This window comes from Pantherophis guttatus, chromosome 8, assembly GCF_059756535.1.
Source record: "Pantherophis guttatus breed Tessera chromosome 8, ASM5975653v1, whole genome shotgun sequence".
In the NCBI taxonomy this organism is placed as follows: Eukaryota; Metazoa; Chordata; class Lepidosauria; order Squamata; family Colubridae; genus Pantherophis; species Pantherophis guttatus.
In genome coordinates this window covers 3,325,001-3,344,003 of record NC_142070.1, presented here as the reverse complement: position 1 = coordinate 3,344,003, position 19,003 = coordinate 3,325,001, and the positions used below count along the sequence as shown (strand labels likewise).

The following is a 19,003-nucleotide window of genomic DNA, read 5'->3' as shown; positions in this document are numbered from 1 at the left end:
AGTCACGGAACTCCGTGTATTTGGGAATCCCACGACATTTGAACCTGCTCTGTGTTTTCAACTCGGCGTTCGGTTATTTAATCCTCACCTTGTTCCTTTTAGCGGCCTGATCGTTCCCGAGCGGGAGAGTAACGAGACGGTCCCTGAAGTTACGGCCACCTCCGGCTACGCTCTTCTGCACTTCTTCAGTGACGCCGCTTACAACCTGACAGGCTTCAACATCACCTACCAGTAAGCTACCCCTCCTTCCCTCCTCCCCCCCGGACTTTGTACAGGTAGTCCTCGACCTCCGTCCCTGAATGGAACCCTGAAATTTCAAAATTTGCTAAACCAGACACTTGTTTTGTTCCATGTTGCTAATCGCTGCCCTTTTTAAGTTAGGAACAAACATGGTTGTTAAGTGAATCCGGCTTCCCCATTGACCGTCGGAAGGTCATAAAAAAGGATCCTGTGATCCTCGGACTGCGACTGTCGTAAATATGAGTCAGTTGCCAAGGGGACGAATTTTGATCACATGACTGGGGACGGGGGGGGGATGCTGCAAAGGCCATAAGTGTGAAAAACAAGTCATTGGTCCCTTTTTCCGGTGCCGTTGCAAGTTCGAACGGTCACTAAACGAAATTTATAAGTCAAGGACTACCTGTATAAAAACGTAATTTTGGGCTAAAAGGAACGTTCTCTTAAAATGGCATCAGGGATGTTCATCAAAGCGACGCTCTTGTAAGACTTATGGAAAAACGCTCACCTGAATCAGAAGAGCTGAGGTCTAAATATTGTGGCCAGACAGGTAGAGAGCAGAGAGTCCTAAATGAGTCGTACATCCGCCTGCTTCATTTGTTAGTGGCAGCCTCTTAGATCATTTTAAGTTTGCGCTGATCGCTTCGGAAGGGGCTTCCTTTGGATTTGAGGGGGGGATTTGATTATCCGGTGGTACCAAAATAATGACCACGTCACAGGTATTTTGACATTTGGCCGCAAGATCTTGTCGCTGTGTATATTGTGGGAGTCTGCTAAATGCAGCATGTGAAGGCTTTCCCTAGAGAATGACCTATGGACGCTGCTTAGAAGCGGTTGATAAATTTTTCAACATGATTCATACAATCTGAAGAGACAGGAGAATGTAGTAGCAACTTAGCAACTTTACATCAGCTCCCAGAATTCCCCAGCCAGCATGCGACTTGCATTTTAGAAGAGAATATTTGTAGCTCCGGGTTGAACTGAGGGAGGAGGAGAGGGAGTGGGGGGGTGTCCTTGGTGGTCTCTGAGCTTGGTTGTTTTTTTGCAGACATTTTATTACCCAGCTAGGTAATATTATCAGTGCTGGAAGGGAGTGGGGTTTGCAGAGAGGAGGAGGAGGAGGAGGAGGGGGAGTGGGTGGGGTCCTTGGTGGTCTCTGAGCTTGGTTGTTTTCTTGCAGACATTTTATTACCCAACTAGGTAACATCATCAGTGCTGGAAGGGAGCGGGGTTTGCAGAGAAGAAGAGGAAGAGGAGGAGGAGGACTGTGACATCCTTGGTGCTCTCTGATGTTGGTGGTTTTATTGCAGGCTGATGAGGCCAGCACTGATGATGTTATCTAGTTTGGTAATGAAACATCTGCAAGAAAACTACCATGCTGGCTATAACCCAGCTGGGGAATTCTGGGAGTTGAAGTCCTCTCATCGTATAAAGTTGCTAAGGTTGAGAAACACGATTCTACATTCTCCTGTCTTTTTTCCTCTTGTGTCTTTTTCCATCGCTCTTTGTTTTAAACCTTTCAACAAATGTAAGCCACCGACTTTTGCTGGGAGCCAGGCAGCCTATAAATGTAATAAACTATGACGATGGGTTGTGCTTCCCAGCCTGATGTGCTGACTGGATTTGGCAGTTTTATCCACCTCTCGAGTCCTTCCCAAGGACACGTGGGATCGGCAGACGTTGACGTTGGATGTAGAGTTAGAGGTAAATCGCAGGATGTCAGCTGTCCCGAGTAAAGCTGCCTTTTGCAATTGACCGATGGGGACTTTGTCGTCGATGCCGATGGTGTTGAAGTGGTCCTCCAGAGGTTTTGGGATTGCACCACCCAAGGCGCCTATCTATGACCGTTGGGATTCCCTTTGCTTCCTTTCGCCACGCTCGCTCATTCGATTTCTGCCTGGACTGCCAAGCGCCCTCGGTTGTCTGGATGTGCAGCTGGGGACAAAGAGACAGAATCTGGAATTGGAGGAACAGCAGCGCCACCTTGTGATGGCTCTCAGAATGTCACTGTAGAAGTCATTGAGGAAGAGCCAAGATTGAGGGACATCGATGTAGAGCAGTGTTTCCCAAACTTGGGAACTTCAAGATGTATGGACTTCAACTCCCAAAATCCCACAGCCAGCCATGCTGGACGGGGAATTCTGGGAGTTGAAGTCCACACTTCTTAAAGTTCCCAAGTTTGGGAAACACTGATGTAGAGGGCCACCCTGCCCAGAGGGGATGATGGACAATTTCTCCATCTGGGCCAGAATCGTCTCCCTTAGCTGGGCAGGATCTTGTTTTTACAACTGGAGTTGTCTTAATTAAAAGCAAGGTTCTACATTTAGGCAAGAAAAACAAAATGCACAGGTACCGTATATGTGGTACCTTGCTCAATAGTAGTAAGTACGAGAGGGATCTTGGAGTCCTAGTGAACAACCATTTAGATAGGAGCCAGCCGTGTGCAGCAGCTGCCAAAAAAGCCCACACAGTTCTGGGCTGCATAAACAGAGGGATGGAATCAAGATCACGTGAAGTGTTAATACTACTTTGTAAGGCCACACTTGGAATTCTGCATTCAGTTTTGGTCTCCATGATGTAAAAAAGATGTGGAGACTCTGGAAAGAGTGCAGAAAAGAGCAACCAAGAGGATTAGGGGACTGGAGGCTAAAACATATGAAGAACAGTTGCAGGAACTGGGTATGTCTAGTTTAGTGAAGAGAAAGACCAGGGGAGACATGACAGCAGTCTTCCAATATCTCAGGGGCTGCCACAAAGAAGAGGGAGTCAAGCTATCCTCCAAAGCCCCTGAAGGCAGGACAAGAAGCAACGGGTGGAAACTCATCAAGGAGAGAAGCAACTTAGAAATAAAGAGAAATTCCCTGACAGTGAGAACAATTAATCAGTGGAACAGCTTGCCTCCAGAAGTTGCGAATGCACCAACACTGGAAGTTTTTAAGAAGATGTTGGATAACCATTTGTCTGAAGTCGTGTAGGGTTTCCTGCCTAAGCAGGGGGTTGGACTAGAAGACCTCTAAGGTCCCTTCCAACTCTGTTATTCTATTCTATTCTATTCTATTCTATTCTATTCTATTCTATTCTATTCTATTCTATTCTATTCTATTCTATTCTATTCTATTCTATTCCATTCCATTTTTCTATTCTATTCTATTCTATTCTATTCTATTCTATTCTATTCTATTCTATTCTATTCTATTCTATTCTATTCGAAATTGTTGGGAATTGCAGGCAAAGGCTTTTGCTGCAAGGCACACGTTAGACTGTTTTTGCTTTGGTTGAACTAAACCCACAAGTAGTTGCTGCCTTAATTCTTCTGACTCAGAGCAAGCTGGACCTGGTAGACCTTGAGAACAGTGTCCCTCAACTGTGACAGTTTTAAGATGGTTGGATTTCAATGCCCAGAATTCCTCAACCAGCAAAATCAGAAATGGTTCCAGATATAGTAGGTTGTCTATCTCGTGGATCACTTCCTTCTTGGTGGCTTTGCACACAGGGTTTTTTTTTCCCCTTTCCTTGTTTATTTCAGATCTTAGTGGTGCTCCTGCGAAGTTTGTGTGGCTTTGGTCTGAAATATTTCAAGGGGTTGTTTCGTTGCCTTCTGAAGTAGGATAGGTAAATGCATAGGAGTGAATTTATTCATGGTTTCTTCTGAAGTTTCTTTCATTAGAAAAGGATATTTGTAGCTCAGGGTTGTTGAACTGTGGGGAGTTTGGTACTCTCTGAGTGAGCTTGGTGGTTTTCTTGCAGACGTCTCATGGCCCAACTAGGTAACATCATCAGTGCTAGTCTGCAAGAAAACCACCAACCTCAGTACCAAGGATGCTACAGTCCACCTCCTCCTCCTCCTCCACCTCCTCCTCCCTCCACAAAGCCCACTCCCAGTCTTCTTCCTCCTCCCTCCTTCCCCTCTCCCTGTCTCGCTCACTCCCGTCTAGCACTGATGATGCTACCTAGTTGGGTCATGAAATGTCTGCAAGAAAAACACCAAGCTCAGAGAGCACCAAGAACCCCACAGTCGTCCTCCCCCTCCCCCTCCCCCTCCTCCTCCTCCTCTCTACAAACCCCACTCCCTTTAGCACTGATGATGTTACCTAGTTGGGTCATGAGATGTCTGCAAGAAAAACACCAAGCTCAGAGAGCACCAAGAACCCCACAGTTCTCCCTCTGCTCCTGCTCCTCCTCCACCTCCTGCTCTTCCTCCCCCATCTCTCCCTCCTCTCCACATACTCCACTCCATTCTAGAACTGATGATGTTACCTAGTTGGGTCATGAAAGATCTGCAAGAAAACCACCAAGCTTAGAGAGCACCAAGGACCCCACAGTTTTCCCCCTCTCCCTCTCCCTCTCCCTCCCCCTGCCCCTCCCCCTCCTCTCCTCCTCCCCCTCCTCCTCCTCTCTGCAAACCCCACTCCCTTCTAGAACTGATGATGTTCCCTAGTTGGGCGATGAAACATCTGCAAGAAAACCACCAAGCTCAGAGAGCACCAAGGACCCTACAGTTCAACCCCTGAGCTACAAATATTCTCTTATAAAATCTCGGTAGCTGCAACTTAACATTTTTCTTTGCGTAGCATTGGGGAACCCTGCTGAAAAGAGGATTATTATGATTATTTTTTTACCTTTAACCATCTGTGCACGACGGCATGATTCACTGGAGTTGAGGGACGACTCTTAAGCTCCGGGGTCCAGTTATCCTGCCAGAGGCTTGTAAAATAAAGCACTGATTTAAATCTTGGGATTCTGTTTGCAGCTTTAACGTCTGCCCCCAGAACTGCTCTGGCCGAGGGGAATGTCGGCCTGGGAACGGCAGCCAAACGGTTGAATGCGAGTGTTGGGAACATTGGAAAGGAGAGGCCTGTGATATTCCCAATTGCCCAGAAGACTGTGGCTTTCCGGAAAGGGGTCACTGCAGCGTGAACGGAACTCAGGGCTGTGTCTGTTACCCTGGTTGGCAAGGTAGGTAAAAACTTTCCCATGGGGATCAATTGCACAGATGGGCATTTATTTGATGCCGTGAGATGGCTCTTCACTTTCATTTGCATCGCTTTCCTAACCAAGTATTTATACTTCATCACAGATGTCGTAGGAGGAGATCCGTGTTAGCCTATGGCAGGGGTCTCCAACCCGTGGCCCACTTCTAGGCTGTGAGCCATTTGGAATTGGCCCACAGAAACGGCAGGCGAGGGCGTAGCCCTCCATTTGCGTGACTATTCAGATTCAAGTCCAAAGTTTCAGCTCCTTATAGGCAGTCCTCATTTAGCAACCACAGTTGGCACTGGCAACTCAGTCATTAAGTGTTGCGGTCACTGTACGTGACTGCAACTAGGCTGATGATTTTACTTCGGCTCCCCTTCTGCTCCTCCATGGTTCGGAATGTTCACCACTCTGCCGGGATAATTAGCAAGAAGGAAATGAATGCGTCTTTTTACATTCCTTGGAGAGAAAGGGATTACAAGAGAATAAACAGGCACACTATAGGGCGCACACATTAAAAAGCATGTGCTGGTGCTGGAGAGATAGCTGAAACAAAGTACCTCTTTAGGCAGTTTCTTCTGTACCTGAACCTTTTAGTTCTCCCTCCCCCATTGCAGAGTGGAGAGTTTGGAGAGAAGGGGATTACAAGAAAACAAGCAGGCACACAAAGAGGAATACACTGGCTGTTTGCCAAGCATATTTTCATTGGCCAGTGCTAACATATTCCTTTCAGTGACTATTCCCCATTGTGAGCCTGCTTACTCTTCTATATGTTGTGACTTCAGCTTCCTGAGTCATTAAAACACATGAGTAGTCCCAAAAACCTCTTTTATTGCAACAGCTGTGAATTACGTTCATTCACAGCTGAGTCCCAATTAGTTGCAAAAAAAGTCCTTCTGAAGAAGTCCTTTGAGATAATCACCAACCTTTATCTCCCTTGACACTGCCAAAGACCTACTTGGCAAAGCCCCACGGAGTCCAGAATCAAACAGAGATGCCGACTGGGAACAGAATTAACAACATTGCTTTCCTGCAAAGGGCCCACGTGCCTTTGCTCCTCTTTTAAGCCTTATGGGAGGGGCTAATCATCTCCAGGCCTTACTCCCGAGTCGTCCCTTTTGTTTTAACTGTTTGTGCCTTCTGGCAGCTCTGCGCATGTGCGCAGAAATGGGGGACTCAGAAATGGGGGACTCAGTTGTAGTCGTAAATTGAGGACTACCTGTACAGTGGTGTATTAAGGTACCCGAGAGTGTAACGTATGGCGTGTTTTGCCCCTCGTAGGTATCGACTGCTCGGTTCCTATTCCAGCAAATCGCTCCTTTTGGACCCGGGACGAATTCTATATCCCCAAACTGCCACGCGCGTCTCACAAAGCTGTGGTCCAAGACGAGCTCATGTGGGTGATCGGCGGCTACATGTTCAATCACACGGACTCTCAGATGGTCTTGGCGTGAGTAACAGGCCTTTCTTCCGGATGGATTTTAAGCGGGCAACGGAATGTAAATTTCTGCAGATTTTAAATCCAGTAAGGTCTTTACACTAGAAATAGGCTTTTCGTATAACTATTGATCGTCGTGTGAATTTCTAACACCTTTGAGAAGACTTAGGCTCGTAAAAGCTAGACAGGTAAAGGTTTAGAGACATGTGAGCTGGGGCGGCGCAGTGGTTAAAGTGCAGTATTGCAGGCTAACTCTGCCCACTGCCAGGAGTTCGATCCTGACCGACTTAAATTTGATTCAGCCTTCTGTCCTTCCGAGGTCAATAAAATGAGGACGCCAGATCGTTGGGGGCAAGAGGCTGACTCTGTAAACCGCTTAGCGAGGGCTGTAGAGCACAGGGAAGCGGTATACAAGTCTAAGTATTATTGCTATGTGGTTTATTACAATCGTGGCTTTCTCAGCAATTGTATGAATTTGACTTCTTTGACTTCTTCAAAGATTGACTGATTACTTGGGAGTTATAAAGTAAAGATAAATAGCAATAGCACTTAGACTTATATACCACTTTACAGTGCTTTCCAGCCCTCTCTAAGCGGTTAAACAGAGGCAGGCCTCTTGCCTCCAACGATCTGGGTCCTCATTTTACTGACCTTGGAAGGACAGAAGGCTGAGTCAACCTGGAGCCTGGTGAGATTTGAACTGCCAAATTGCAGGCAGCCAGCAGTCAGCAGAGGTAGCCTGCAGTACTGCACTCTAACCCAGGGGTCTCTAACCTCGGCAACTTTAAGACTTGTGGAAAGCTGGCTGAGGAATTCTGGGAGTTGAAGTCCACAAGTCTTAAAATTGTCAAAGTTGGAGACCCCCTGCTCTAACCACTGTGCACCGTGGCTCTATAAAGGTTTTTCCACTCTAGTCGTGCCCAACTCTAGAGGATGCTGCTCATCTCCATTTCTTAGCTGAGAGAGCCAACATTGTCCAAAGACATTTCCGTGCTCATATGACCAGCATGGCTAAATGACAAAGGCAGACGGAACGCTGTTCCCACTGAAGTGGTACCCATTTATACACTTGCATTTGCATGCTTTCGAACTGCGAGGAGGGCAGGAGCTGGAGCAAGGAGCAGGAACTCATCCCGTTGTCACGCGGCGCTCGGGTCTGTCGGCTTTCCAGCTGACAAACTCAGCGTCTTTAACCGCTGAGCCACCATGTCCCCACATTTGGACTTACACGTCCCTTGAATGATCATATTTTTATAAAGTCTTTACTAAGCATTTATAGGACAGGCGATTTCAACCACCCACATGGAAGTCTGATGTTAAATATTATAAACCAAATTTATTGGGCTCCAGTGGCCGTGTTACTCTCCTATAGGTGGGCATGCCTCTACACACCTTCACAGCCCTTTTGGTTCGCCCCTCCACAACAGTCCCAGTTCCTCACGTGCCCCCTTGGGAAAATGAATTGCCCACCCCCACTTAAGAGACTAGGGTGGCTTCTCCACCGTTTCTGCCAGCAGGTGAACATTTTTCTCATTTAACGTGTGTGATTTTTTAAAAAAAGCCTCTTGTGCCGTATCTCACAGGTGCAGAATATGGTAATATAAAGATGGATCATTGCTTATTTTGTCCCTGGTGGGTTTTTTCCTCTTTTGTGATTTTGTGTGGGTGAACTGCATTCATTTGTTTTCTTCAGAGGAGAAAAACGGGGTAGATAGCTTTGTTTTCTGCAATAAATTATGTCAATGTTTGACTAATTCACTTTCCTGACGGAGAGATCTCTGGCTCTGTCTGACCTTGGGTGTTGGCTTGTAGACGTTTCATTACCCAAACTAGGTAAGATCATCAGGGCTAGTAAGGAACAGGGTTTGCTCTCAGTTTACATACTAGTGGCTTGCCAAACTCAGAGAGCATCAAGGACCCCATAGTCGTCGTCCTCTTCCTCCCCCTCCTCCCCCTTCCTCCTCCTCCTCCTCTTCTTCTTCCTCTTCTTCAACTTCGTCTTCCTCTTCTTCCTTCTCACCTCTTTTCCTTCCCGTCTTCCTTCATTCCTCCTCTTCTTTTTCTTCCCCTCGTCCACCTCTTCTTGCTGTTCTCCCTGCTTCTCCTCCTCCTCCCCTCTTTTCCTCCCCCTCTTCCTCTTCTTCCTCCTCTTCCTCCTCCTCCTCTTCCCGTTCTTCTTTTTCTTCCCTTCCTCCACCTCCTCTTCCCCCCTTCCTTCTCCTCCTCCCCTCTTTTCCTTCCCCTCTTCCTCCTCCTCCTCCTCCTCCTCCTCTTCTCCTTTTTCTTTTTCTTCCCCTGCTCCACCTCCTCTTGCTCTTACCCCCTGTTCTCCTCCTCCTCCCCTCCCCTCTTCCTCTTCTTCCTCCTCTTCCTCCTCCGCCTTCCTCCTCCTCTTCAATTGTCTTCCTCCTCCTCCTCACCTCTTTTCCTTCCCCTTTTCCTTCCTTCCTCTTCTTCTTTTTCTTCCCCTCCTCCACCTCCTCTTGCTCTTCTCCCTGCTTCTCCTCCTCCTCCCCTCCTTTCCTCCCCCTCTTCCTCTTCTTCCTCCTTCCTTCTTCCTCTTCCTCCTCTTCAATTTCATCCTCCTCCCCCTTCTTCTTCTTCTCCTCTTCCTCTTCCTTTTCCTCTCCCTCCTCTTCTTCCCTCCTCTTCAATTTCATCTTCCTCCCTCTTCCTCTTCCTCTTCCTATTCTTCTTCTTCCCCTCCTCCTCCTTCCCCTCTTCCTCCTCTACCTCCTCTTGCTCTTCCCCCCTGCCTCCTCCTCCCCTCTTTTCCTCCCCTCTTCCTCTTCTTCCTCCTTCCTTCTTTCTCTTCTTCTTCCTCCTCCTTCTCTTCTTCCTCTTCCTCCTCTTCCTCCCCTCTTTTCCTCCCCTCTTCCTCTTCTTCCTCCTTCCTTCTTTCTCTTCTTCTTCCTCCTCCTTCTCTTCTTCCTCTTCCTCCTCTTCAATTTTGTCCTCTCCCTTCTTCCTCCCCTCTTCCTCTTCTTCTTCCCCTCCTCCTCCTCCTCCTCCTCCTCCTCCTTCTCCTCCTCCATTCCACAAACGCCCCTCCCTTCTGGCCCTGACGATGTTACCTAGTTGGGTCATAAAAAGCCACAAAGCTCAGAGAACCCCGAGGCCCCCACCGTTCAACCCCCGAGCTACAAATATTCCCCTTTATTACTTTTCTTGAGCCTTTAGGATTTTCTGAAAAAGACACAGTGGTAAAGAAAACCTGGTCGTTTACATCTTCATGTGTGTAGATCCTTAATTCTTCTAGAAGAGACGCTGCTGGTTCTCCGGCTCCCTCGAACAATTCCAAGAGGGGCGTGTGAGGTCGCCGCTAAAGAAATGGGAGAAGAGCTGCCCTCCTGTTTCCATTGTTCTCTCCATGAATAGTTTTCAGCATTAGCGCCAACGGTTTCTTTGCTATATATATATATATATATATTTAAAAAAAGCAGAATAGCCAGATACCTAAATCCGCTTTGCTTTTATTGACATACCAGGTTCGTCCATAAAGTATCTCCCTTCGGCTTTCCTTTATTTTTCTCCTTCGGTGTGGCGGCTTTGTTCTCCCGTGCGAAAGGAGACACAGGCGTTGTGTTTTGTGCTTTTTAATCACACAGGTATAATCTGGAGTCCAGAGAATGGATGACCTTGGGCAGTTCTGTGAACACCGTGGGAATCAGATATGGGCATTCAATAGCCTTACACGAAGTAAGTGGCTTTTTATTCCTTTTTTTTTTTGGGGGGGGGGGGGGGTTTCTTGAGACTTTTCCAATTTGGCTCAGATCCGAAACCTGGCTTAGATGACAGTGGCGCAGATAGTCCTTGAGTTACGACAGTGGCTTTAGTGACCGTTCGGAGTTACAACAGCCCTGAAAAAAAGTGACTTATGGCTCTTTCTCCCACTTAACAACTGTGGTGTGCAGCATCCCCTGAGGTCCCCTGATCAAAATTCAGATGCCTGGCAACGGAGTCGTATTTATGACCATCGCGGGGTCCCACGATCCCCTTTTGCGACCTTCTGAGGAGCAAAGTCCATAGGGAAGCCAGATTCACTTAACAAGAGTGTCACTAAGTTCACAAGTGAGGTGATTTTACTTAACAACCCTGTCAAGAAAAGTCATACAATGGGGAATATCCATATTTAACAAGTGTCTCCCTTAGCCACAGAAATTTTGGGGGTCAATTGTGGTTGTAAATTGAGGACTACCTGTAAAATCAAGGGTGAACGTAGTAATCTAGAAAAAAATCACCCCGGTCCCTTTTTTTTCTTGCATTTTTAAAATACAGGTAGTCCTCAATTTACAACCACAATTGACTTCAAAATTTCTGTCGCTAAGTGAGACTTACAACAGTTCATTTAGTGACCATTCAAAGTTACAACAGCACTGAAAAAAAAGGACTTAACGACGGTTTTTCACACTTACGACACTTAAGAAAGGTTAACAACTGTCTCACTTAGCAACTGAAATGTTGGGCTCAGTTGCAGTCCTAAGTGGAGGACTGCCTGTTATAATGGGTGGCTGCCACGATGGGTGGATTGTCGCGATAGAATCCTACCACGTCCGTCAATACTGTCAGGGTAATGATTTAAGAGCTGACCAGCTGCTACGATGATGTAATGCTGGGAATGAGTCAGCAAGGTTTTTGGGCTGATATCACTTTAAGAGCCTGTAATAAGAAGAGGCCTTGTTGACCTCTCCGTGTGTGTGTGTGTGTGTGTGTGTGTGTTCCGTGCTGTAATTGCTGATTGCTGTTTGTTTGAGGTCTGACTAAAGTATGTGTATGTATATATTCTTTGTAGATAAAAATCACTATTTAAATACAAATCTCTGTTTACTGTATTTGCTCCTGGATTGTCTCACTAGTCACACTGTGCGCACTCTGATGAGTATCCTCTCTCTGCAACCTGTTTCTTCTAGAACAAAATCTACATGTACGGAGGCAAGATAGACGAAAGCGGCAACGTAACCACTGAGCTCTGGGTCTTCCACATCTCCAACCATTCCTGGGTTTCCCTGGCGCCAAAGGCCAAGGAGCAGTACGCCGTGGTGGGCCACTCCGCCCACATGGTCACCCTGCAGGACGGCTCGGCGGTAATGCTGGTCCTCTTCGGGCACTGCCCTCTTTACGGCTATATCAGCAGCGTGCAGGAGTACAATCTAGGTGAGTGTTGGCTTGGCGTGACTTTCACTCTTGGATAGAATAACAGAGTCAGAAGGGACCTTGGAGGTCTTCTAGTCCAACCCCCTGCTCAGGCAGGAAACCCTACGCAATTCAACACACATGGTTGTCCGATCTCTTCTTAAAAACCTCCAGTGATGGAGGACCCACAACTTCTGGAGGCAAGGTGTTCCACTGGTTAATTGTTCTCATCTACGGGAAATTTCTCTTTAGTTCTAGGGCAAAAACAGCCTTCCCCACCCTCCTGGAGGGCGGAAACAGACTTCTGGTGGGCCGGAAAGGCCCGAAGATCAGGTCACTGGCACACGCATGCGTGCTGGAGCTGAGCTAGGGCAACGCTCGTGTGCAGACAGATATTGCTGTGGCACGCGTGCTATAGGTTTGCCATCACGGGCCTAGGGAACAAAGCTGTTACAGAATCTGGATTTCCATCCGTTGCTTCTTGTCCTGCCTTCAGGTGCTTTGGGTATAGGTCAGTGTTGGCTAACCTTTTCGGCACCGAGTGCCAAAATGGGGGCGCGCGTACATGTGTGTGCTGGAAACCAAAAGACCAGCTGGCAGGTGCACGTGCCCGTGCCGGAAATCGGAAGATCATCTTCCTGGCACGCGCATGTGCACCGGGCAACTATTCTTCCAGTTTCCGGCACTCCCGCGCATGTGAAGACCAGCTGGCCGGCACGCCAGAACCCGGAAGAAGCAACGGGCGACGGCTGACGTGGCCGGAGAGATGGCTCTGCGTGCCACTTCTGGCACGCATGCCATAGGTTCGCCATCATGGGTATAGGTGGACCCCCCCTCTTTGGGGCATCCCCTCAAATATTGGAAGACTGCTATCATGTCACCCCTAAAAGTCCTTCTCTTCGTTAGACTAAACATACCCAATTCCTGCAACCGTTCTTCATCTGTTTTAGCCTCCAGTCCCCTAATCCTCTTTGTTGCTCTTCTCTGCACTCTTTCCAGAGTCTCCACGTCTTTTTTCTATCATGGCGACCAAGAACTGTGCTATTCACCGGTGCTGCCTTTCCTTTCGCCTACACAGTCTCCTTCCTTTGCCAGTTGTCCTGTTGCTGCCTCAGAAATCTTCCTTTAAGAAGGAAGAAAGGAAGCTCACTTTATCTAGACTCCCCTTATTTTCCCATTGTGATATTTATGGCTCCCTTGGTTTGTGGCCCTCTCTCACCTACAAGGCTAAATCCCTTAAATTTGTTTTTTTTTTTTTTTTTGTATGATTCCTTTCGATGCCCTCAGAGGAAATTCTGTTATGAGGGGTCCTTGGTCCTCTCGGAGCTTGGTGGTTTTCCTGAAGACGTTTCTTGACCCAACTAGGTATCGTCATCAGTGCTCTGATGTTACTTAGCACTGATGGTGTTACCCAGTTTGTGTAATGAAAACTGCAGGAAAACCACTAAGTTTATTTATTTTGTTTGTTTGTTTGTCATATTTCTATGCCGCCCACTCTCCGAGGACTCTGGGCAGCTTACACCAAAGACAGTATACTAAATAGCATATTGCCCCCAACAATCTGGGTCCTCATTTTACCCACCTTGGAAGGCTGGAAGGCTGAGTCAACCTTGAGCCGGTGAGATTTGATCCACTGATCTGCTGAACTAGCAGTCAGCTGAAGTAGCTGCAGTACTGCACTCTAACCACTGCGCCACCTCGGCTCTATCTATCTCAGCTCTTGGCTTAGAGAACACCATGGAGCCTGCAGTCCTCCTCCTCTTCCTCCTCCCTCCTTTCCCTCTCCCCTCCCTTCTAGCACTGATGATGTTCCCTAGTTGGGTCATGAAAAGTCTGCAAGAGACCAACCAAGCTCAGAGAGCAGTAAGGACCCTACAGTCCACCTCCTCCTCCTCCTCCTTGCAAACCCCACTCCCTTCTAGCATTGATGAAATCTGTGTGTGTGTGTGTGTGTGTGTGTGCAGAGACGTGTGTTTGCATGTGTGTCAGAGAGATGTGTGCAAGCAAACCAGCAAGCTCAGAAAACACCAAGGACCCCACAGTCCTCCCCTCCTCCTTTCCATAACCACCCCTCCCTTCCAGCACTGATGATACTCCCTAGTTGAGTCATGAAACATCTGCAAGAAAAGCTGCAAGCTCAGAGAGCACCAAGGACCCTTCATTTCCACCCTGAGCTGCAAATATTCTCCTTTATTAATTTCCGTTAAGGCTTCTTCTCCCTTGGCCTCCTAGCCTCCCTTGTCACAGATTCCCATCTCAGAGCGTTGGCACTCTTTTGGCTTTTCCATCTCCTTCTCCTTGATCCTGCGCGAACCGTAAATCCTCTTGAGCAGAGTTGGTGTCTCTTCTGTGTACTTCTGTCTAGTGTTGCGTTTTGTGCCCAGATCTCTTGTAGACAAACACTCAGTTAGAAGTGTATAGCAGAAATGGTATATTAACTCTTTAACATCCTGCTTGCTTAGCCCTGTGTGTTTGTGTGTGGAGGAGCAGAACCTCTGTCCCATAGGTGCTTTTTTCAGGAGGCAAGTGGATTTTCTGGTTTTTCTTTGAAGACGTTTCGCTTCTCATCCCAAGAAGCTTCTTCAGCTCTGACTGGATAGTGGGAAATGGAAGGATTGATATTCCTTGCAGACAGCTGGTCATTTGCAACCTTTTAGAACAGTGTTTCTCAACCTTGGTAGCTTGAAGATGGGGGGACTTCAACTCCCAGAATCCCCAAGCCAGCGGCACTCAGACAAAACGGCCATCAACGGGCACATAGAGATGGACCACATTTACACACCATTCAAAAGAGACAATCCAAAAGCTAAAAGATCACTGCACTTTAAGGCCAGAAATAAAATACCCACAAGAGCAGAGATTAACACAGTGTTTCTCAACCTTGGTAGCTTGAAGATGGGTGGACTTCAGCTCCCAGAATCCCTCAGCCAGCGGCACTCAGGCAAAACGGCCATCAACGGGCACATAGAGATGGACTACATTTACACACCATTCAAAAGAGACAATCCAAAAGCTAAAAGATCATAGCACTTCCTGGCCAGAAATAAAATACCCACAAGAGCAAAGATTAACACAGTGTTTCTCAACCTTAGTAGCTTGAAGATGGGTGGACTTCAACTCCCAGAATCCCCCAGCCAGCGGCACTCAGACAAAACGGCCATCAACAGGCACATAGAGATGGACCACATTTACACACCATTCAAAAGAGACAATCCAAAAGCTAAAAGATCACTGCACTTCCTGGCCAGAAATAAAATACCCACAAGAGCAGAGATTAACACGGTGTTTCTCAACCTTGGAAGCTTTGAAGATGGGTGGACTTCAACTCCCAGAATCCTGGCTGGGAGATTCTGGGAGTTGAAGTCCACCCATCTTCAAGCTACCAAGGTTGAGAAACACTGTTTTAGAGGGTTTTTGAGGCCACTTGGAGGTTTATCTGTGTCCTCGGGGTCACCTGAGTGGTGCAAATGGTTCCTGTAGCCTGCAGATTTTTCCCCCTCTGGAAATCCATTCCGACTCCCACGCCGTTCAAAGGTGGTTCATCCCAAATTGCATTGCTAAAAATCTGTAGAGATTCTCTGTCATCCAAGGTCATGGTTGTTCCAAAGGTGCTTTTTTTCAGAAGGCAACTGGACTTCCTTTGCCTTTTCTTTTGAAGACGTTTCGCTTCTGATCCAAGAAGCTTCTTCAGCTCTGACTGGATGGTGGGGAATGGAAGGATGGTTATTCCTTGCAGACTTCTAGTCATTTGCATCCTTTTAGAGGGTCCCTGAAGCACTAGGAGGCAGGGGTGGGATTCAAAAATTTTAGCAATCAGTTCTCTGCCCGGTTGCTGGGTGGGCGTGGCCACGGTGGGCGTGGCCTACTCAGCCTCCTGCACCATGACAGGGGGGCATTTTTGCCCTCCCCAGGCTCCGGAGGCTGGAAATGGGCCTGTTTCCAGACTTCTGAAACTTCCGAGAGGCCTGTTTTTCACCCTCCCCAGGCTCCAGAGGTTTTCCTTGAGCCTCCAGGAGGCCGAAAACGGGCACCGCAGGCCCTCCGGAGGCTGGAAACACGCCAGTTTCTAGACTTCCAGAACTTCCGAGAGGCCCGTTTTCACCTTCCCAGAGCCTCCGCACGGGTCCTGCACTTACCTGGCATCCAAAACGGGCTGCGTGGAGACTCCTGGGTGGGGAGGGGAGGGGAGGGGTGGGAGGGCCAGCCAGTCGCTGCAACTACCGGTTCGGCGAACCAGATATAAAATTACCATCCGGTTCGCCCGAATTGGTCTGAACCGGCTGAATCCCACCCCTGCTTGGTGGTTTATCTGTCTCCTCAGGATCACCTTGAGTGGTGCAAATGGTTCCTGTAGCCTGCAATTTTTTCCCCCTCTGGAAATCCATTCCTACTCCCACACCATTCCAAGGGTCTTCACCCCAAATTGTAGAGCTAAAAGTCTGTAGAGATTCTCAGTCCTCCAGGTCATCGTTGTCCCAAAGGAGCTTTTTCCAGGAGGCAACTATCCTGTCAGAGCCGAAGAAGCTTCTTGGATGAGAAGCGAAACGTCTTCCAAAGAAAAACCAGAAAGTCCAGTTGCCTCCTGAAAAAAAAAAAGCACCTTTGGGACAACGGTGACCTTGGATGACGGAGAATCTCTACAGACTTTGAACAGAACTTCTGTCTGTCATCCAGATTTAGGCATTGACATGATCCCTAGCTAAAAAGCAACTGTTGAGAAAGCACTTACTTGAAAACTAGGAGAGATACCACTATGGATAGTCCTCGACTTAAAACAGTTCATTTAATGACCGTTCAAAGCAGTGGTGAAATCTGAACCGGTTTACTACCGGTTCGCTGGTGGCGCAGGCGCAGTTCGCACCAGGCACCAAATGCGAGGTGTGCGCGTACGCAGTGCACGCCAAAAGGAGGCATGCGGTGAGTAGAACAGCGCGCGAGGGGGGTGTGTGATCAGCTGTGGCGCGCAATCTTTTTTTTCCACTTTTAAAAGCATTGCTTTTAAAAGTTAAAAAAAAAAAGCCTCTGACGATCGGGCGGCTCAGCTGGGATCGTCAGAGCCTTTTAAAAGCATTTTTTCTACAACCTCTTCGGCCGAAGAGGTAGAAAAAATGCTTTTAAAAATAAAATTAAAAAAAAGCCTCTGATGATTGCGTGGCTCAGCTGGGCATGGGGGGGGAGGGATTTTGCTACCAGTTCTCCGAACCACCCGCCTCCATCGCTACCGGATCAGGCGATCCGGTCCGAACTGGGAGCATTTCACCCCTGGTTCGAAGTTTCAATGGTACTGAAAATGTGACTTAGGACCATTTTTCATACTTAATTGTTTCGTGATCTCGTGTTCGAAATTCAGACGCTTTATTTATTTATTTATTTTTTTTAAATTTATATACCGCCCTTCTCCCGAAGGACTCAGGGTGGTGAACAGCCAAAGGTAAAAACACAAAATACAAAAATTTAAAAGCAATTAAAAAATAAATTAAATAATTTGGCCCAACAGTTTAAATACCCCATTAAAACTCAGATTAAAATTAAACCATTTAAAAATTTTAAAAAATTAGGCCAGCCCGGCTTAGCAACTGACTCACATTTATGACGATCTCAGTGTCCCGGGGGTCACGTGATCCCCTTTTGTGACCACCTGACAAGCAAAGTCAATGGGGAAGCCAGATTCGCTTCACGACCGTGTTCCTAACTTAACGACTGTAGTGATTCGCTTAACAACCGTGACTCAAAAAGTCGTAAAATGGGGCAACATTCGCTTAACAACTGTCCTGCTTAGCAGCGGAAATGTTGGGCTCAGTTGTGGTCATAAATTGAACGTTGCCGGTATTAAAGCCAGTAGCACGGTTGCTAAGTGAATCCGGCTTCCCCCCCTTGACTTTGCTCGTCAGACGGTCGCAAAAAGGGATCGCGTGACGGTCATAATTATGAGTCGGTGGCCAAGCGTCTGAATTTTGATCCTCTGACTGATGGGATGGGTGCAACGGTCATAAATATGAAAAATGGACATCAGTCGCTTTTTCCCCCCCGTAACGTTGTAAACTTTGAACGGTCACTAAACGAACTGTTATAACCCGAGGACTACCTGTTCCACGATCCTCAGTCAACTAGCTAAAATAATTGTCATGACCGAGGATTGTGGGATTCCCAGCATCTTCGGAGAACAAGTTCCAGTTGGTCCAGTCGGTAGTATCTGAAAATTCAGCGGAGCTCGCTCAAACATCCGCCTCTCCTTCTCTCCTATAGCCACAAACACATGGAGCATTTTACAAACCCGAGGAGCCCTGGTGCAAGGAGGATACGGCCACAGCAGTGTGTACGACGAAAACTCCAACTCCATCTATACCCACGGGGGTTACAAGGCGTTCAGCGCTAACAAATACAGGCTGACGGACGACCTGTACAAATACGAAGTTCGTAAGTACAAGTGGTAAGTATATATGTATTGAGTTGCGAAGCCTGGTGTACGTGTGTGTGTGGGGGGGGGGCAGGGAGTACAGCTTAGCCTTTCATGGGGTTGTGATTCTCCCTCGGTGAGTAACTTGCAACTTGAGTTTCCCCTAGATTTTCAGCTACTTTTGCAGGAATAGAGAGGGCTGGGAAGCACTTGTGAAGCGGTATATAAGACTAAGGGCTACTGCTATTCTCCCTCTTTCCCTCCTTCCCTCCCTCTCTCCTTCTTTTGCATCCTTTTCTTTCTACGTTTCTTTTCTTTCCTTCCCTCTACTGTCTCCTTCCTTCCTTTCTTTTTCCCCTGTTTTTTCTTTCTCCTGCTCCCTCCATCTCTTATTTCCCTTTCTCTTTTTCTCTCCCTCTTCTTTCCTCTCCTTCCTTCCTCCTTCCTTCCCTCCTTTTTTCTTTCTCCTTTTCTTTCTTTCTCTTCCTTCCTTTCTCTCTCTTGTAAGAGCCGTGGTGGCGCGGTAGTTAGAATGCAGTGTTGTAGGCAAAACTCTTCCCACTCTCAGGAGTTCGATCCTGACTGACTCAAGGTTGACTCAGCCTTCCATCCTTCCTAGGTGGGTAAAATGAGGACCCAGAGGCTGGGCAAGAGGCTGACTCAGTAAACCGCTTAGAGAGGTCTGTAAAGCCCTGTGAAGCGGTATATAAGTCTATTGCTATTTTCCTTCCTCTCCTCTCTCCTCTCCTCCTCTCCTCCTCTCCCCTCCTCTCCTCTCCTCTCCTCTCCCCTCCTCTCCTCTCCTCTCCTCTCCTCCCCTCCCC

At 47.6% G+C, this 19,003-nt stretch overlaps 1 protein-coding gene across 2 annotated transcripts in view; it reads left to right on the top strand.

Moving 5' to 3' along the window:
• The window catches only part of ATRN (attractin), a 211,724-nt gene that overhangs the window by 52,090 nt on the left and 140,631 nt on the right, over nt 1-19,003 (top strand). For both annotated transcript variants that reach the window (XM_087874805.1, XM_060687203.2), the window contains exons 4-9: nt 103-231; nt 4,988-5,193; nt 6,493-6,661; nt 10,258-10,348; nt 11,560-11,803; nt 18,029-18,212. In XM_087874805.1, coding sequence (XP_087730931.1) covers nt 103-231; nt 4,988-5,193; nt 6,493-6,661; nt 10,258-10,348; nt 11,560-11,803; nt 18,029-18,212 — 1,023 coding nt within the window. The remainder of the gene's footprint in view (nt 1-102; nt 232-4,987; nt 5,194-6,492; nt 6,662-10,257; nt 10,349-11,559; nt 11,804-18,028; nt 18,213-19,003) is intronic.